The 16,931-nt window shown below is 35.2% G+C and overlaps 1 protein-coding gene across 1 annotated transcript in view; it reads right to left on the bottom strand.

The window, feature by feature from the left end:
- Nucleotides 1-4,130: 4,130 nt before the first annotated feature.
- Nucleotides 4,131-16,931, bottom strand: part of VPS50 (VPS50 subunit of EARP/GARPII complex) — a 127,887-nt gene continuing 115,086 nt past the window's right edge. The window contains exons 23-28 of the mRNA XM_017525102.2: nucleotides 14,185-14,333; nucleotides 13,031-13,127; nucleotides 11,824-11,982; nucleotides 9,395-9,516; nucleotides 7,086-7,275; nucleotides 4,131-4,832 (exon numbers count right to left, since the gene is read on the bottom strand). Coding sequence (XP_017380591.1) covers nucleotides 4,713-4,832; nucleotides 7,086-7,275; nucleotides 9,395-9,516; nucleotides 11,824-11,982; nucleotides 13,031-13,127; nucleotides 14,185-14,333 — 837 coding nt within the window. The 3' untranslated portion in view covers nucleotides 4,131-4,712. The remainder of the gene's footprint in view (nucleotides 4,833-7,085; nucleotides 7,276-9,394; nucleotides 9,517-11,823; nucleotides 11,983-13,030; nucleotides 13,128-14,184; nucleotides 14,334-16,931) is intronic.

Genomic DNA, 16,931 nt, shown 5'->3' with positions numbered 1-16,931 from the left:
GAAGCAAATGTTTGGCTTTATGGCTACACAGACAGTTTTTCTTTCATAGCTAAGTTTATTTTGTCACAAGGCAATCAGGTGGTACAAAAGTATTAACTACAGGAAACCAACATCTAGCAAAGAAATTTGAAGATCGTGTTCACCCTGAATAAACAAGTGCCTTTAAAAAAATTCTTACTGTCCCATGTTTGTAAGTTTTCTTGATTTTGTTCACAAATCCAATCTTCCCAAAGACTTCTACTTCCTCCATAAAGTCTTTAAGCACACTCTTTTCTCAAATATCAATCATATTGATTCTACCTTCAAAATATGCCCAGCATCTGGCCACCCCTCACCATAGCCTACAGTGCTACTGCAATCCTAGCCACCATCATGCCTCGCACGGTTTACCAAATTTAGCTTCTACCTTGTTTCCTTGCTTTGCTTGTTGTCCCTCTATAGCCCTTTCTCAAACACACAGAGTGGTTTTGGTAAAACCTAAGTCACAAATCAGGTCATCACTTGATTCGCAGCCCTTCAAATGCTTCCATCTGAAGGTGAAATCCAAAGTCCTTCCCTGTATGTGTCCCCTCCTGCCACATCCTTTCTGCTGTTACCCACTCCTGCTTACTATGCCATCCACACTGCCCTCCTTGCTGTTCTCTGAACGGCAGCCTCCACCCTGGGGCCTTTGCACTTACCATTCCCTCAGCCTGCAACACTCACTCAGACATCTGCATGGCAAGCCTCTTCCCTTCCTCCCAAGGGAAGCCTTCTGCCACCATCCTTGTTAAAGTTGTACTACCATCGTGACCACCACCATTCCCTATTGATTTTTCTCCACAGCATCTCTCCTTGAGAAGGTTAAGTTTCACAGAAAGGATATTATTTTGGTTGGGTGCTTAAAGGTGGGATTGTGATTAGGAAAGCAGGGATGACAGAAGTAAGGGAAGGCAGATAGCAGGTAGCCAGCAAAAATGGTCTCCCAGTGGTTACCTGATGGTGTCACTAAGCTTTAGTGTGGGTTCTTCCTAGTATTGAGCAGTGTCAAAATGGAAACCTTGACTATAACGTCCTTTCTTTTTGGGTGAAGATTAGCATGCTTGCTATTTGGTGTAGCTGACTTAAAATGCCCACATTATGGAAATGCCTTTTCTTTAAAGCAGAAATCCTTTTGGTACTGATAGCAGAATGAAGAGACCAAGCAAGGATTGGGAAGGAATGGAGTAAAACAAAAACTGCTGATCAAGAAAATCCCTTTCCTGGATGGAAAGACTCAGCTCAGTGTGAAAAAATACCTACAGGGCAAATCTGGAAATCCTGAGCAGGGCCAAGTCTTCTCAGTCTTGGGATCAAACAGTGATGTCTAAATTAACTTATAAAAATGTTTTTTTACTCAAAAACAGACCAAAAAGAGTTCTATATTAATCATATCAATAAATTACCAAAATTCCAAAGGGATCCTTCTAAGTAAAGGAAAATATTTAGTGGTGGTTTTGTTTACAAGTTGAAGAAAATGATCCAGGTATACTTAGCAATATTCAAAAAGGATGTGCCAATCAAGAAAAGCATATCAAAGAGAATGAATTATTTTCTCCATTCATTTTGAAACAGCTAATAGTTCTCTTTTATATAAATCTGACACAGTTTTGTCCTTGTGAGAGCTGTGCAACTTAAACTTTTTCATGGCCTTTACAAATCTGTGGATGATAGGAATTGAACAAATATTTTCCACAATAAAAAAAAATCTATAGAAAGCTGCACCAGTCGTAACATTTACAAAGATTACACCAGAGTATTAATAATTCTTTTGTCATTAATCATTGTCAGAAGCTAAATATCATTTTGTTAATCACAAATCTGAATAAAAATTACTCCAGAGAATATATATATATATATATATATATATAATATATATACACACAAACACACACACACACACACACACACACACACACACACACACACACACACACACATATATGGAAATCCCCCCACCCTGTTCTACTATGTGCTTTGAGCACAACTTGTATTCATCAATTCATCTTCAGATCTAATTTTTTATTACAAAAGATAACTATGCTTACAAAGCAAATTGAATTACAAGCCTTTTACTACGTTTCACTGAGTAAAGAAAAAGCTATTTAACAAAGTTTCACTTTAGCACTCAACTAAATAGAAATTTCCAAAAAAATTCTATTTTAGGACCATATGGCCCTGGTTTCAAGAGAAATTCATTTCTTAAGTTGTGTAAATGAGTTTATTAGTTAAAGTGAACTTGCAACATCTCTGTTGGTTCTATAAACCAAAGCAAACTAGTTCATTTGAATGGCTTTGTATCTCCCTAGCATTTTTAAATGCAAGATAATGTATTTGTAGAATAGAATCATTCTTTCTCTGGAAATTCTAATTTACCATGCTCTCATCTCAACTTAAAATCTTGAATTCTAAAGGCCACTTTCCTATAAAATGTCAAAGTTAAGGAAAGTTTAGACTCAAAAAGAAGAAATTTTTGATAATATAGTTTTTGGAACATGTATAATTCCATTTGCATTCTTAGCTTTTCAATTCCATATATCTTAAAATTAGTTTCACAAAATGCTATATGGTTATCATTCAATATTGCTATATATTTGAGAAATGTCTGGTAACTCTTGTTTTTAGGTAATTTCATGACTCAAATCTGTTACTGTTTTGATGCTAGCTAGCACTTATTAAACTACTTTTTAATGCAAAAAAAAAAGTCTTTTTTCAAAAAGCATTAAAAAGATTTACCATTTTATTTTGAATATGGGGAAAGCAAAGTAAGGGTAGGTTAAAAGGTCTGTCAAATTGCATGGTCGGTCGAGTAATTATTTTGTATCAGTTCCTATTACCTTGGAAAACACTGGGCTCTACCAGGCAGGTAATTGCTGTTTATATTATCTAGGGCCAACTAAAGTAGAAAATAAAGGAAACCGACTATAAAATCCACGTAGAAAAGAAAAATAAGCAGCAATTATTGAACCAACACCACACAAGCTTAGATGTTTTCCACTCCCCAGTCATCAATTGAAAAATAAAAAAAAGATTGACTAGCTCTTTATGTGCCCAGCTAAATATGTCATTTAAACTCAAGGACCAAGCTTATCTCATGTTTTTTTCTTCAAGTGGCTGCATATAGATAATGGCTACAGGCAGAATCTACTTCACAAGTACATAATCTAGTGCCACAAGTAGATCATAATGGCACCAAACTCATACCTTTTTACAAGAGGAAAGTTTTAAATTGACAGTAAATGAACTGTGAAGTGAGAGGATGAAAAGAACACACTCAGCATACAAACACACATAAACATATTCTGAAAGTGCTTCACATTACACTGTGCCGTTACAGACATGCATAGGAAATGATGGGCATAGAGTAGCAGTTGTTTCCTTATCACCTCCATGCTTGATCACGTGCCATCCTGTGCCATCTACTTTACCACCTTAGGTCTGAGAAGACTCACAAGACACAAGGCCTGTTTCTCATGTGATTCTTTAGGATTCTGTGAGCTGCTGCTCTTACAGGTCATGCATGGCAATTATTGAACCAACACCACACAAGCTTAGATGTTTTCCACTCCCTAGTCAGAAAGAATACATACAAAATTCCTTATCAGATAGTTAATTAGAGTACATGGAACATGGATTTTCATGTCACATATATTAGGGGAAGATCCCTGGCTTCAGGGCAAAGTTTAGAGGAACAGCACATACTCACTAAGTGGATTCTAGAGTTCATCATTGGCTAGACTGAAATTATTTTACATTTCTTTTACAAAAGCAGGTATTTAAGAAGAGTGAACATATGACTATACATTTATGCTTGACTAGCAGACAACTGTTTCCTGAGTCAGTCAACCTAGGTTTTGCTGTTCTAAGGCAAAATCTGAAATTAAAGACACCAAAACTTTCAACCAAAAAAATCCCATATTTTATAAAGAAAGATAAAAGAAAATCTCATAATTAAGATCCTTTATGCTACTCAGGCATTGAAAAGGTACACTCAGTGAAATTACTTTTCACCATTGGTTTCAGAATGCAATTAAAATTAAAACACGCTAAAAACTGCACTATAGTTTTATGATATCTGCATGCCACATAAAAAATCAAAACGTAGTCTCACATAGGCTGATCATACTATATTTATTAAATTTCATCATTTATGATGACTTTGTTATAACTAAATTAACCCTGACATAAACTTTGACATTTTAAAAACAGAGAACATACTGATTTTTCAACTATTTTACTTACATGTACTTTTAAATTCTCATGCAGTCCTCATAATTAGGAGATACTACACATTCACCCTCATATGCTTATTAAGAACCAAGCTCAGTGGGTAGAAAAATGCCAACTTCATTCTCCATAAACTTCCCATAGATATATTAAGCCACTGTTCTTCTAATTATATACTTATGGTACATTCTTCTGTAAATGTCTATCTGTAGTCACATAACCATTGTTATAACAAGGCAACAGTATCATTTCAGATTACAACAAATGAGACCAAAAGTTGAAGAGACCACAGCATATAAAAGTCAAGAGAACATCACACACATTTCAATGTTTTCCACTTTCCAGTCGAATAAACCATGCACAAAGTCTTCTTAGCAGATAGTTATCAGAAGTGCATAAAAAACTGGCTTTCAGGTCGTATATTTTGAGAGAGGATCAATGCCATTGAGGAAAAAGAGCTGTGTTCATTATCTTTTAGGTCTGTCTATATCATCTATAGCTGCTAGAAGTTTTTGTCTTGCTTTCTTATTGATATGGGATCCCAGGCAAACATTCACCAGATTGGTCAGCTGCTTCGTTGAATATTCCTGCTCAAAGAAGAAAGATCCAAATTTAGTACCCTAAAAGGAATATATTTTATCAGTGCAACAAAAGAACAAGTGGATATTCAGGTGCAGTGGATAGTTAGCACTATAAACCAATAAAACCAGTGGAAATTACAGTTGGGACCTGGAAAACAAATTGTTTACTGAGCTGTAATAGGAGAGAATAAGGATACTATAGCACACATTTGAAACAGTAAACACTAGAATCTGTTTCAATACAGCAAAGTTACTCTGACATGCATATGCTTATTACTTTGACGATCACAATTTATACTTGTTTCTGTGATAGTCTTCGTTATTGTGTTATCAAAATACACTGACATTTCAAATTTTTAAAATGCTACTGATGGAAGTATTTTTCTGGCACTGTACGTTTTATCAACACTTCAGTTAAAAAAAAATCTTCAACAACAGAACAACTCTTCTAAGATACAACAAATGAATAAGGTAACAAGGATCAGAAAGTGAGTTCTTTTAATTGTAATTGGGATCTGCAAATAAAATTAAGAGTACGAGTATCTTTTGCTATCCAAATCTGTCTGGTTCCTGAATTTCAGATACTGAATTGCTAGGATGAGAATAAACAGGGATTCATCATAAATTTCTGTCGATTGATTTGGTACTGGAGGTTGAACAGCAACAGTTCAGATAGGGAAAGACAGCTGTGTACTATTATCAAATAAGAAAGGAAAACCTGTCTTCATTGAAGGTAACCACTAAATAAAGATAGTACAATTTCAGAAAAGGAGAAATAATTGATTTTAAAAACCTAGCAAACTGCTCAGTTTGTATACCTGATCTCTGAGAGCACCTGTCCCTACTTGGTAAAGTAATCTTATTTAACCATTCAGCACTCAGTAAGGATCCACCGTCAGTGATCACTGGACTCATCATTGTGGGGAATTTCCTTCAAAGACAGGAAAGAGTCCCTGCTGCTGCTGGGAAAATGTCACTGAATTACAAATATCAATCAGTTAAAGCTCTTTCAAAGTATTAAGCTAAAAAAAAAATCATTCCACTGTATTAAAAGAGGAAATCCAAAAATGGGCATCATTTTTGCCTCAAATAATGTGTATTTAGAGCTGTGCCTTTTCTCCCCAGCTACTTTGTACTCTTTTCCCAAATCCTTTCCTCAGTACCAACCCAGAAATGTTGACAGCTTACTTTACTAAATGGATTCTAGCAGCATTCAGCAGTCCATCTGCATCTAGGTTTAACATTTCAGTTCTCAAATGTCAGTGGGGCTAAACGTGGTGAAGGTTTTCTCAATCTGGTTTATTGGCCAAACTCATTTAAAATAACATGCACATTCCTGCTTTGCTTCTAAAGATCCAAAACTGACTAAGAGTGGGAACATTCACACAAAATTCAGGCCAACGTGAATGCTCTAGGCTAATGTTCACTTTATCTCTTTACAGTGTTGAAACCAGAAAGGATGAGCCTGAGCAGGTTTATACAAATACAAATAATTCTTTATTTTCTTAGCCAAATGAAATAAAAGTTGATTTGGCTTTTACTCATGATGTTCATAGGTTAAGTAAATGTGAACCCTAGGTTATTAAAGCAATGAGGATTTGGTGATGATTTTAACATGTGCCATAAACAGAAAAACTTCCCATACCAAGCACACTGAGTTGAACTGTGTCAAAAATTTGGCATCCTACATAACAATAGTATTTTTCTTTATCTATACAGTCATATAAAAGAAGAATCTATATTAAAGGTAAAATCTAATGTAAGATGCAAGTTAAATTTAGCCATTTAAATATTAATGTCTCCAATCATCACTAAAACATGTCAGTGTGTAGGATGTTACCACTTCACTGTTGAGAAGTACCAGAAGGTTTGTATGAGAAGTTTTAAGTTACATAATAGATTATGGCTTATGAATCATTTCATGGTTTCTGTATTTAATCTGTCTTAGTATTTATCAGCTTCAGCCTTTTCCTATAATACAGTTGCAGGAAAAATACAGGTAATGTTCTGACTTTGGCTGTATTTCTAGGTGATTACAGTAACAGTTCACAAAGGGCTGAAAAAGATTTGATAAGTCAAAGGGCACTGCTTAGATACAGTGCCCTTAATCTGAATATCGTAAAGAATGACCTAAATAATTTGTATTAAAACAGCAAATATTTCTTTCTATTTTACTCTCATGATTTTGAATTAAATAACATACCTGACAAGAACAGCACAAAGGAATAAAAACTTAATTAACTGTTTTCCAGCTCTCACCCTGTGCTCTTTGATCCAGCGTTCCATGTCATTCTCAGTTAGGTAGTAGGCTTTAATATAAGTCTCCACAAATTCTTTATCAGGAATGGGTCTAATATCTGTTAGTTTTTCAAGTTTCATTAAAAACTGTTGAAAATCCAATTGCATCAAGGCACGACCCTCATTACTGCACTTCTTGACATTGGCATATCTAAGATGCAAAACAATAAAAAAATACATTATAGGATAATTAGAAACAAAAAACTGTCAGGTATTTGAAGTTTTCTCTAACCTATATTTGAATAGATTCCCCAGAAATAAGAGGATTACAGGAAATGGAGAAGATAAGCCTTGAGTCAGAAAGACCGGGTTGTGTTTGTGCCCTGTCATTTTACCTATGTGGGCCTCAGTTTTCTCATCTGCAAAGAGATCAAATGAGTTCAAGGCTCTTTGTTGTTCTACAGACGACAGGTTTCTATATTCAATTAACATAATTGTCTGCAAGAAAGTTAAGCTGGTATTCCAGTTGATCTGGCTGCCAAGAGTTATTTTATAAAACTAAGCTTTGAATACTACAAAGTAATCTTAGTTTTATAAAACTGTTCAATATTGTAAGTATTCAATGCAAAAGAAACAAACAATTCTCCCATGAACACTTTGAAAACGTAATGTGTAAAAATCAAGCATAGAAAGTATATATGTATTTCACATGACAAAAAGTTTGTAGAGTTATCCTAACATTCTACACTACTGAAACACAGTGTGTTTCAAGGTAAACTAGTAATAAAAACAAATATACTAACCCTAACAGTATATCACTTTATTATTCTCTAAGTCAGTGTTTCATTCCTTTAATCAATCATACAGAACATAGAAAATTTAACCGTAGGGAATGAGGCACTTATCCTAAGGAAAATTCTTGCATTTCATTGCAAGAAAATGAAAGCTTATTTTATTTAAAGTGACCAAGCTTTTTTAAAAACAAAGAGCATTTTATACAGAAATATTACATATATTATTCATATTTCTACTTTATTAAACAAAATTTATTTAAAATACTCTTCATTCGTGATTGTTGACACAGAGCTGTTTTATAATTCATAGCACTGTTGGTTTCAATACAGAGTGCCACGACTGTTGTCAACTTGTCACTGTTACCTTACCACTTACTAATTCACTCTTTTGTATAAAAAAATGAGAGCACAGGAAAAACCAGACAAATGATAGTGTCAAAATTCAGTTGATGTGCAATTCTAGTGCACCGTGCAGAGTCTTTGAAATAGCTGTTTGCTTTTCAGGGATATTTCAGATGTATTACTGATTCTTATTTGTATCCTTGATGTTATGGGCAGACTAAGCATGGTCTCTGAGTAAGAGGGAAAATTACTATTACTAGACCTATAACTTCAATACATGAAAGATTTATACAATTTACAATGATATGATGGTGATTATTAATGATGATATAAGTGTTATGAGGGCTGATTTTGCCATCAGAAACCAGGAGTACAAATGGGCATGGTGGCTCACACCTGTAATCCCAGCACTTTGGGAGGCTGAGGTGGACAGATCAACTTGAGAGTTCAAGAACAGCTTGGCCAACATGATGGAATCCCATCTCTACTAAAAATACAAAAAATTAGCAGGCATGGTGGCGCACACCTGTATTCCCAGCTACTCAGGAGGCTGAGGCACAAGAATTGCTTAAGCCCAGAAGGCAGAGGCTGCAGTGAGCCCAGATCACACCACTGCACTCCAGTCTGGGCAACAGAGCAAGACTCCATCTCAAAAAAAAAAGAAAAAGAAAGAGAAATCAGGAGTAAATATGTCTTTAAAAACTAGGTGAACTTAGATGAGTTACCTAACCTCTTTACCCTCAGTTTTCTGAGCCTAGGTTTTCTCATTGATGAAATAGAATCATATTACCTACCAAAGAAAAGTTATTTCAGGTTTGATGATATAATCCTGTGAAATGTTTGGTTCACTAAATAACACATAGTTAATGCTCAAAAAATGTTAGATATACCATCATCATCATCATAATTTTATTATTAAGGAATAATAATTATTAGTTTAACTTTCAGATAACCATTAGATTCTGTATTCCTCACTCATCTACTAGCTGGTTCCATGCCACCAGCAAGAAAAGAAAGCAGAGACAGAAACAGAAACAGTGGGGTCTAAGATTTCTTCTCTAATTTTATCTCAAACTTGTCTGCTAGTTACCATTATTTCTATTTATTCTCTCCAATCATTAGTGATACCATATGTTATTCATGTATTACAATTTGTCATCTAAGAAACAAATAATGATTTCATGAAAAACTTACCCTTCTACAATAGTTCTATTAGCCAATCGTATACAGTGTTCCCAAAGTATATTAGACACAGGCAAGGGTATTCGAACTCTCTTAGAAACTTCATTTAGCCTCCTGTTAAACTGCTCAAATTCCTAAGAAGATAAATAGTAGCCATTTGTGAATATCATTAAAATGCCACAATGCTTGCCCATAAAAACAGTTTAAATAATAAAGATTTAGAAACTCAGAATAGTGTGAGGATCTTAAAAACATATATGCAATAGTTTGAGTAGGTTATATTATAATACAGAGTATACTGCATTTTATTGCAAAAGAAGTGTCATTAACTGATTAAACAATGATAACAATGTCGAAATGTCTCAAAAGTTTCCTGTGGTTGTCAGTATAGATTAATAGGGCTGAATGACCTAATTTGGCTTTAAAAATATCTTCAAGAAACCCAGGTTTAAAAACATGGTTTGATATGCTTTCAGTTCAGAACTATTTGTAATTTGTAGCTATACACCCCAGAGTGCAATCTAATAAATAATCATATTTCCTAAACATTTTTTAAAAATAAATAATTATATGGGTTGAGAATTCCTTATCTAAAATGCTTGGGGCCAGAAGTATTTTTGGACTTTAGATTTTTTTCCTGTTTCGGAATATTTGCATTATACCTACTGGTTGAGCATCCCAAGTCTGCAAATCCCAAATCAGAGTTCTGAAATGCTTCAATGAGCAATTCCTTTGAGTGTCATGCTGGAGCTCAAGAAGTCTTAGCTTCTGGAGTATTTCCAATATTGGATTTTCAAATTTGGGATGCTCAACCTGAATACCAAATGATTAAAAAATCATATTCTAACTGCAAGTTTTTAGTACCAAAGAAAAAATGAAACATAAAATAGATTCTATTACCTACAGAAAAACTAAATATTTTTACTAACTTTTATGACATGATCGTACTAAACAGACAACTCGAATAATAAGATGGGAACAGCAGAAGGCTTAGCCTTCAGTGAATGTGTTTTTGGTCTCTTTGGACTATTACTATATAAATATACTCATTTATGGAAGTAAATGCTGTTGACTCTTCCCTGGCAGTATATTTCAAATATAAGAAGCCTTAAAATGAGATTTTTTCTTTATAGTTACCTGAATAGAGAAGCTACACAATATTTAACAAGACTAACATGTGTTCACCTTTTCTAATACACACAGTATGAATACATACTTCTTGAGCTCCAGCATGACACTCAAAGGCATTGCTCATTGAAGCATTTCAGAACTCTGATTTGGGATTTGCAGATTTGGGATGCTCAGCCAGTAGGTATAATGCAAATATTCCGAAACAGGAAAAAAATCTAGAGTCCAAAAATACTTCTGGCCCCAAGCATTTTAGATAAGGAATTCTCAACCTAGGCCTCCCAGAAGAGGACCATAAATTGCAGGGAGTTGGGTGACTGAAGAACTCCATTACCATCTCCATGTTAAATCTATGACTCTGTTCACTGGTTCTCAGATGTCCTAGGCTCTTGTTTGTTGACTTGATCTAAGCAGGTAAGAAAAGGAGTTTATAAAGGGACAATTTTCTTTTCATTGACAAAAATGAAAACAAATTTTTTTCTTAAAGTTGCTTTCATTTTCTTAGATGCTCTTTCCACAGCTTATTTCCTTAATCCCTCAGGCCTCATCTCCAGTCTCACCTCATCAGGGTCCTTCTCTGAGCACCACAAATAAATGGTATTCCTCTTCCACCCACATCCTGGCATTCTCTCTCACTCTTCACATGATCTTGGTTTTTTTCACAGCATTATTCATCATCTGACATTTTATCTCAGTTTATCTGTTTACTGCTATCTCTGACCTGGAATGTAAATTCCTTGAGGGCACATAAGTTCCTGAATTTACAGCTATACTCCCAGGACTTCTATCAGTGTGTGACACATGTCAGGGGATCTACAGCTATCTATTCATGCATAAATGAAAAAAAAAGAACCACAGTTCTTTCCAGGAAACTTATGAACACAGGTCACTGGTTGCAAAGGGCTGTTTGTACCACACACTGCAAAAGTAGTGTGATTTCTACTCGGAATAATCAGAGGCATGGTCTCTTGCTAATGAATATTATGCTAAACTACAGAAATCATTTCTAATTAAACAGAACTATCTTCTTGTCATTATAGGGATGGCTACTGAGATTATATAATATGAAAGTCAGCCACAACATACAACTCAAAATGGGAAATTAGTGATCAAAGCCAAAAAATCTATGACGCATTCTTAGATCTAATAGAAGACAAATTCAGAAAGTAAGCCTATTTCAATTCAGGGGCTTTAATACCACAATGCTAGAAATGTGGTAATAACTATAATCTTATATTTTAGAGCCACTGCAATAAAAGAACACTTCTCTTAGTGGACTGCTCTTTAGCAAAGGTATTTCCCAGAACACTTGCCTTTAACAGTGCATCTACATATACGTTGTGCTGTGACATAATTTCTTTTACATCCCATTTCACATTAGCCATTAGGAGCAGCATCTGTTCATAATCAATGGCTTTACCAGCTACAATCCAGTAAATTGGTTTGCGTAGTTCACTGGCAGTTGAGACTGTCTGAAATAAATTTCACAGAAATGAAAACAATTATTTTCTAAAAGTATCATATTGATAAAGAATATTTGCCCATTTCCAGTATACATATCTGAAAATAAAACACTATATATTTGGAGATTTAAATTATGAAAATATTTTAGATATTTGAGTGAGGGCAAAGGCCTTACTCAAAACATAATTTGGAGACATTCAATAAACTTGAGGCCATTGACATTGCAACTGTAAAAGAACTAGAGCTTTTCATGGAGCCTAGCAATTACTTCTCATATTCTTCCATTTCTCTCCATTTCCACTCCCACTATATGATGTCAGGATTCCATCATCTCTCCCCTGCAATACTGTAGCAGCCTTCAAATGAGTTTATCCGTCTCTAGGACTGCCATCTACAATCTTTTCTTTGCATTTCTAAAACACACACCTGACCATGCCACTCACCTGTTTCAAACCCTCCAGGAGCCTCCATGCCCTCCAAATAAAAGTCCAACTCCTGAAGCGGGGTGCTTTATATGGTAGTGGCCCCTGCGGATTGCCCCAGCCATCTTTTTCATCCCCAGCCCCCCTCCCTGCTCTAACAAGCTGAGCTTTCCTCAGCTGCTGGCACACACTATGCTCTTTCTCACCTTCAGGTCTTCACACATGCCATTCCCTGTCTGGAATCCATCCCTCATTCACCCTCTCTACCTTGCCGGTCCAGTTTAAACATTACTTCCTCTAGACAGCCTTTCTAGATGACCTTCTCCCACCCAGAGCCTCTCTCCTTCAGTCTGGGTTAAAAACATTGTCATGGCACTTTCCCCTTACCACAGCACTTATCATGCTTTATTTTAATAGTTTTAACTGGTGTTCTCTCTCTCACTAGTCTAAAAGTTACATGAGCTACTCAATATTATGTATGTAATGCAGGAACTCATGAGTGAACAAATGAATATTCTATCTGGCTCTCCTGGGCTTTGAAGACTAACTTATAGTTTAAAAACAAAAAATGTAAATAATCTGTGACAGTCCTATCTTGCTCACAGTTGAAATGACATACAAGACCATCTCTGACCTGAGAATAAAACTGCTGAAGAAAGGGCTTTTTGACTGCAGGCATCACAGCATCCAGATGTGGCTGAAGGAACTCAAACTGTTCAGCCAAGAATACCCTAAAGGAAATAAATAACCCACTGTGTAAACAAACTGTGTGGGATTTAGAGACTGTCATGTTTTTGTATAAGTATTTTTTAACATTTCTGAGCAAAACTTTTAACAATTAAAATTACTTTTCACTTTAGTGAATGACTCTGTACTACCATTTGACATGTTCATTTACAATCTAAACAATAAATAATGCTGAGTTTATGACTGAATGGAAGTTGAGATAAAGAAGAGCAACTTCAAAGGAGCCAAGCAAGTTACGATGAGGTGTAGAGTCATATACTTCAACTGTAAGATGTGAGCCCAGAGTAGCAGGTTGAAAAAGAATACAAGGGTATTTTTTAAAGGATTTAATTACAGACTCTTGAAAGCTCAGATTTAACATCTGACACTTTTCAGAAGTAACCTGAACATTCCTAACAGGCAACAAACTGTAACTTGGCTGAGTATTACAAATGAATGACAAGTACTGGAGGCTGGGTTCAGGAATGGGAGTCATTGGGCTGGTGAAGGAGTCTGAACTACTGCCTGCAGATGCACTGCAACTGGGCACTGTCTTTTTCTGTTTTTTTGTTATTAATGCAAAAACTCTTAGGTTTGGACTACATTTTATAGAATTGTAGAAGAAGTCATATGCATTAACTGTATTAATAACTTTGGGGATTTATAAAGGCCAGGAAACATTCTTATTGATGTCAAGGGTCGACTACACTTAACACTAAACTGACACTGTAAATACAGCTTCTCTAGGATCATGAATCATTTTCTCTGGGAAAATATGAAGCATAGTATAATGCTTTTTAAAGTTGTACTTAAAGCAAGGATCATGTTGTTAAAGACTAAAATTAAAAGGTTTCCTTCTCTCCATTTCTATAACTGAAAACCAACCATGCAGTTTAAAAAATCAACTGGTAATCTGTGTTAGAATATACTTCTCAGAAACATATAAGTGATATCTAGAAGTCGTAGATGTATGCAGCTAATTAGAAGTCTAATTAAACAATGCTTACTTTCATAAACTTTCTTAAATATTTAATGGCAGTGCAACTGTTCTGAACAACTTACAAGGATTCCGTGGCTACCACTCTTTCTGCCAACCCATACAGTGTATCCCCAGATGTCAAAACCACTAAGTGACTAAGGTGTGGACTTGGCACCTTCTCCTTTCTTTCTTCTGCTGCTGTGAGCGTGGCAGTAGGATCAGCTGAAACTTCCTGAAAATAGAATACACATACAACCTGGAATAGCAAATCTAACAGTAATAAACCACCTGATTTTGACAAAAATAGAACTACAATTAAAATACTCTTGGGGCATACATTAATTACATTTAGTTTCAGTTCTTTTTATCCTGCTTTCATGTTTTGTAACTATTGGAACCTCCTTTTTAATCCTAAGTGAGAATAAGCCTATATAATATCATCCAACTCTATATGCCACCATCTGTGCATGACCTAAAGTCTGCCAACACAAGGACTCTTTATGAATTGACAGATGTTTCATAGAGACAATACTGAGATGGGCCTCAAGAACTTGTTAATGAGAGAAATATGATTACCCCTTGAGAACCACACCGATAAAATCCAAAATTATGGTTTGATTAACCATCTCACACCCAAATTTTAATCAAGGTTACCTTGGTATATCATCTCAAAAAGGCAGGACTAGAATGAAGTTATAAACTGGAAAAGAGCCAACTGTACTATATATGTCTGGGGACAGACTACTGATAAGAAGGAAGACAGTCAATGTGAACAAAGGAAAGGGATACCCGGGAAGCAGGGGGTGCTGGTCCCTTCAGCACCATCCAGGAGAGAACTATGGATTCAGGTACATAGCCATGTAGTCAACAGGAGTGACGCAGTCTAATTTGTGGTCAGGATAACTCATCAGACTTCAAATTTCTCAGTTTTACTTTCACCTGATGATATAGTCACTAGAAATCTTCTCATTACTAATTTACTTTTCTAGGTATTCTCATGCCAGGCCAGGAGCGCCTTGGATATGAGTTATGTACATTCTTGGACTTTATAAAAACATATCCTATAATATAAACAAACAGGTTGGCAAAGGAAGAGTTTCAAAGATACACTTACTCAACTTCTCAGTAGATAGCAAGGGACTCAATTGTTTCTAAGCTCTTAGCAAACAGTTAACAAAAAATTCAACTCACTGGCACACTGGCTACCTTTTTTCTTCCAGGAGGGTGGAAGTATATTGAGATTGTGGATAAAGATGTGCTAGGCTGCCTACTTGGAGTGGCTGACAAAGTAGCAGAAGACTGCCAGTTCAAGAGTTACCAATAACTCCAAATATTTCAATAAAGATACATTTCGGTGAATAAGTTTCCCTTTGTACAGCAAACATAAAAGAAGGCTGTTTTGAATACTGACATCATCATAACAGTTATTTGAATAGTTGCTGCATTACACCTTAGAGAAAGAGAGTTTTAATTGTTCTTTTCTGGGGCACAAAGGAGAGAGGTAGACGTAGTGACACTGCAGGAATCTTAACATCGCTGATGACAGTATAATCTAGAGTCACTTCACTGTGAAGGCCATTAATAACTTTTATAACCAATATATTTCTAATAACAATGAGCTTGAATTACAAATGGACATTATACTTTTGGTTAAGTATAGAGTTTTGCAGTAATGACATGACCACAAACTACATTCATTACATTTTGAAAAAAGTTCCATAAGATAAATTTACAAAGAGAAAAAAATAGAATAAAAGCGATGTAAGTTAAGCAATAGCTCATAGTATAAAAGTGCTGTTATGTTTTTTAAAGTTAACCTGAATACAATTAACCCCTGCCCCCACTCAAAGTTTTTAAATGTTGATTGAATCATAGGATGACAGAGTTAGAAGAGATGCTAAACATTATATAATACAGCCCCAGCAGTATACGTACTACTTTCAGTATGGAAAACACTCCATGATTATCTCTATTATGGAGTTTAAAGGTGAGAACATGTAAGCAGGCAGATAGCACAACTAAATGTTTAAATTCAAATAAAACAGCTTTAAAAGACAGTCAAAATTTAGCACAAAAGTTGGATGTAAACAAATCTAAAAGTGTACAAAATATAAAGCTACATTACTTTTTAAAGCAACTTTATAGTAACAAATCTCCAATTATTTTCCATATGAATAAATGAGACATCAAATGTATAAGTCTCTAGGAGTACAATTTAGTCCTATAAATTTAGCAAAATGCAAATAAAAATCACAAAATCTTTCAAGTTAGAAAATGGTTTAATTCTCTAGTTCTTTTTTTATTTCCCATCTTCTTCTAAAGACAGTATCTCTCTTCAATCTCTAATTACTCAATTAGCATTTAAAAGTTAGTTTGGGAATAATTGTGCTTCCTCTAGGGAGAAATAGGATCATGGAACCATGCAAGTTAATCAATGTCATATCTCCATTATTCATTTCCCTCTAAAAAGGAAATAACCCTACTCCATTGGGGGGGAGCAAGGGAATATAAGAATTCACAAAATCAAATACTGTTTGGCATCAATAGGTTGTCTATGCTATTTAATTCTGGTAGTTACTGATAAGAACCAAGTAAGGAACCGAAGAGTCATTCATGACTCCCCTTCTTCCTCACCTTCCACATCTAATCAGTAAAACATGCCTAAACAGACATCTCTCTTGTTTGTTCCTTCCTGATGTTATTTAAACAGGTTGCAGGCTCCTTAGCAGTCTTGACTGGACTATTCTAAAGTCCACGAATAGAGCTGTCTTTAGCCTCTCCTATTTTTATGCCAGTTTCCACATAGTTAAGTGGCTCAATTTTTCTACAA

Source organism: Cebus imitator, unplaced genomic scaffold (genome assembly GCF_001604975.1).
Source record: "Cebus imitator isolate Cc_AM_T3 unplaced genomic scaffold, Cebus_imitator-1.0 Scaffold37, whole genome shotgun sequence".
Lineage (NCBI taxonomy): Eukaryota > Metazoa > Chordata > Mammalia > Primates > Cebidae > Cebus > Cebus imitator.
This window is presented reverse-complemented; position numbering and strand designations above follow the sequence as displayed.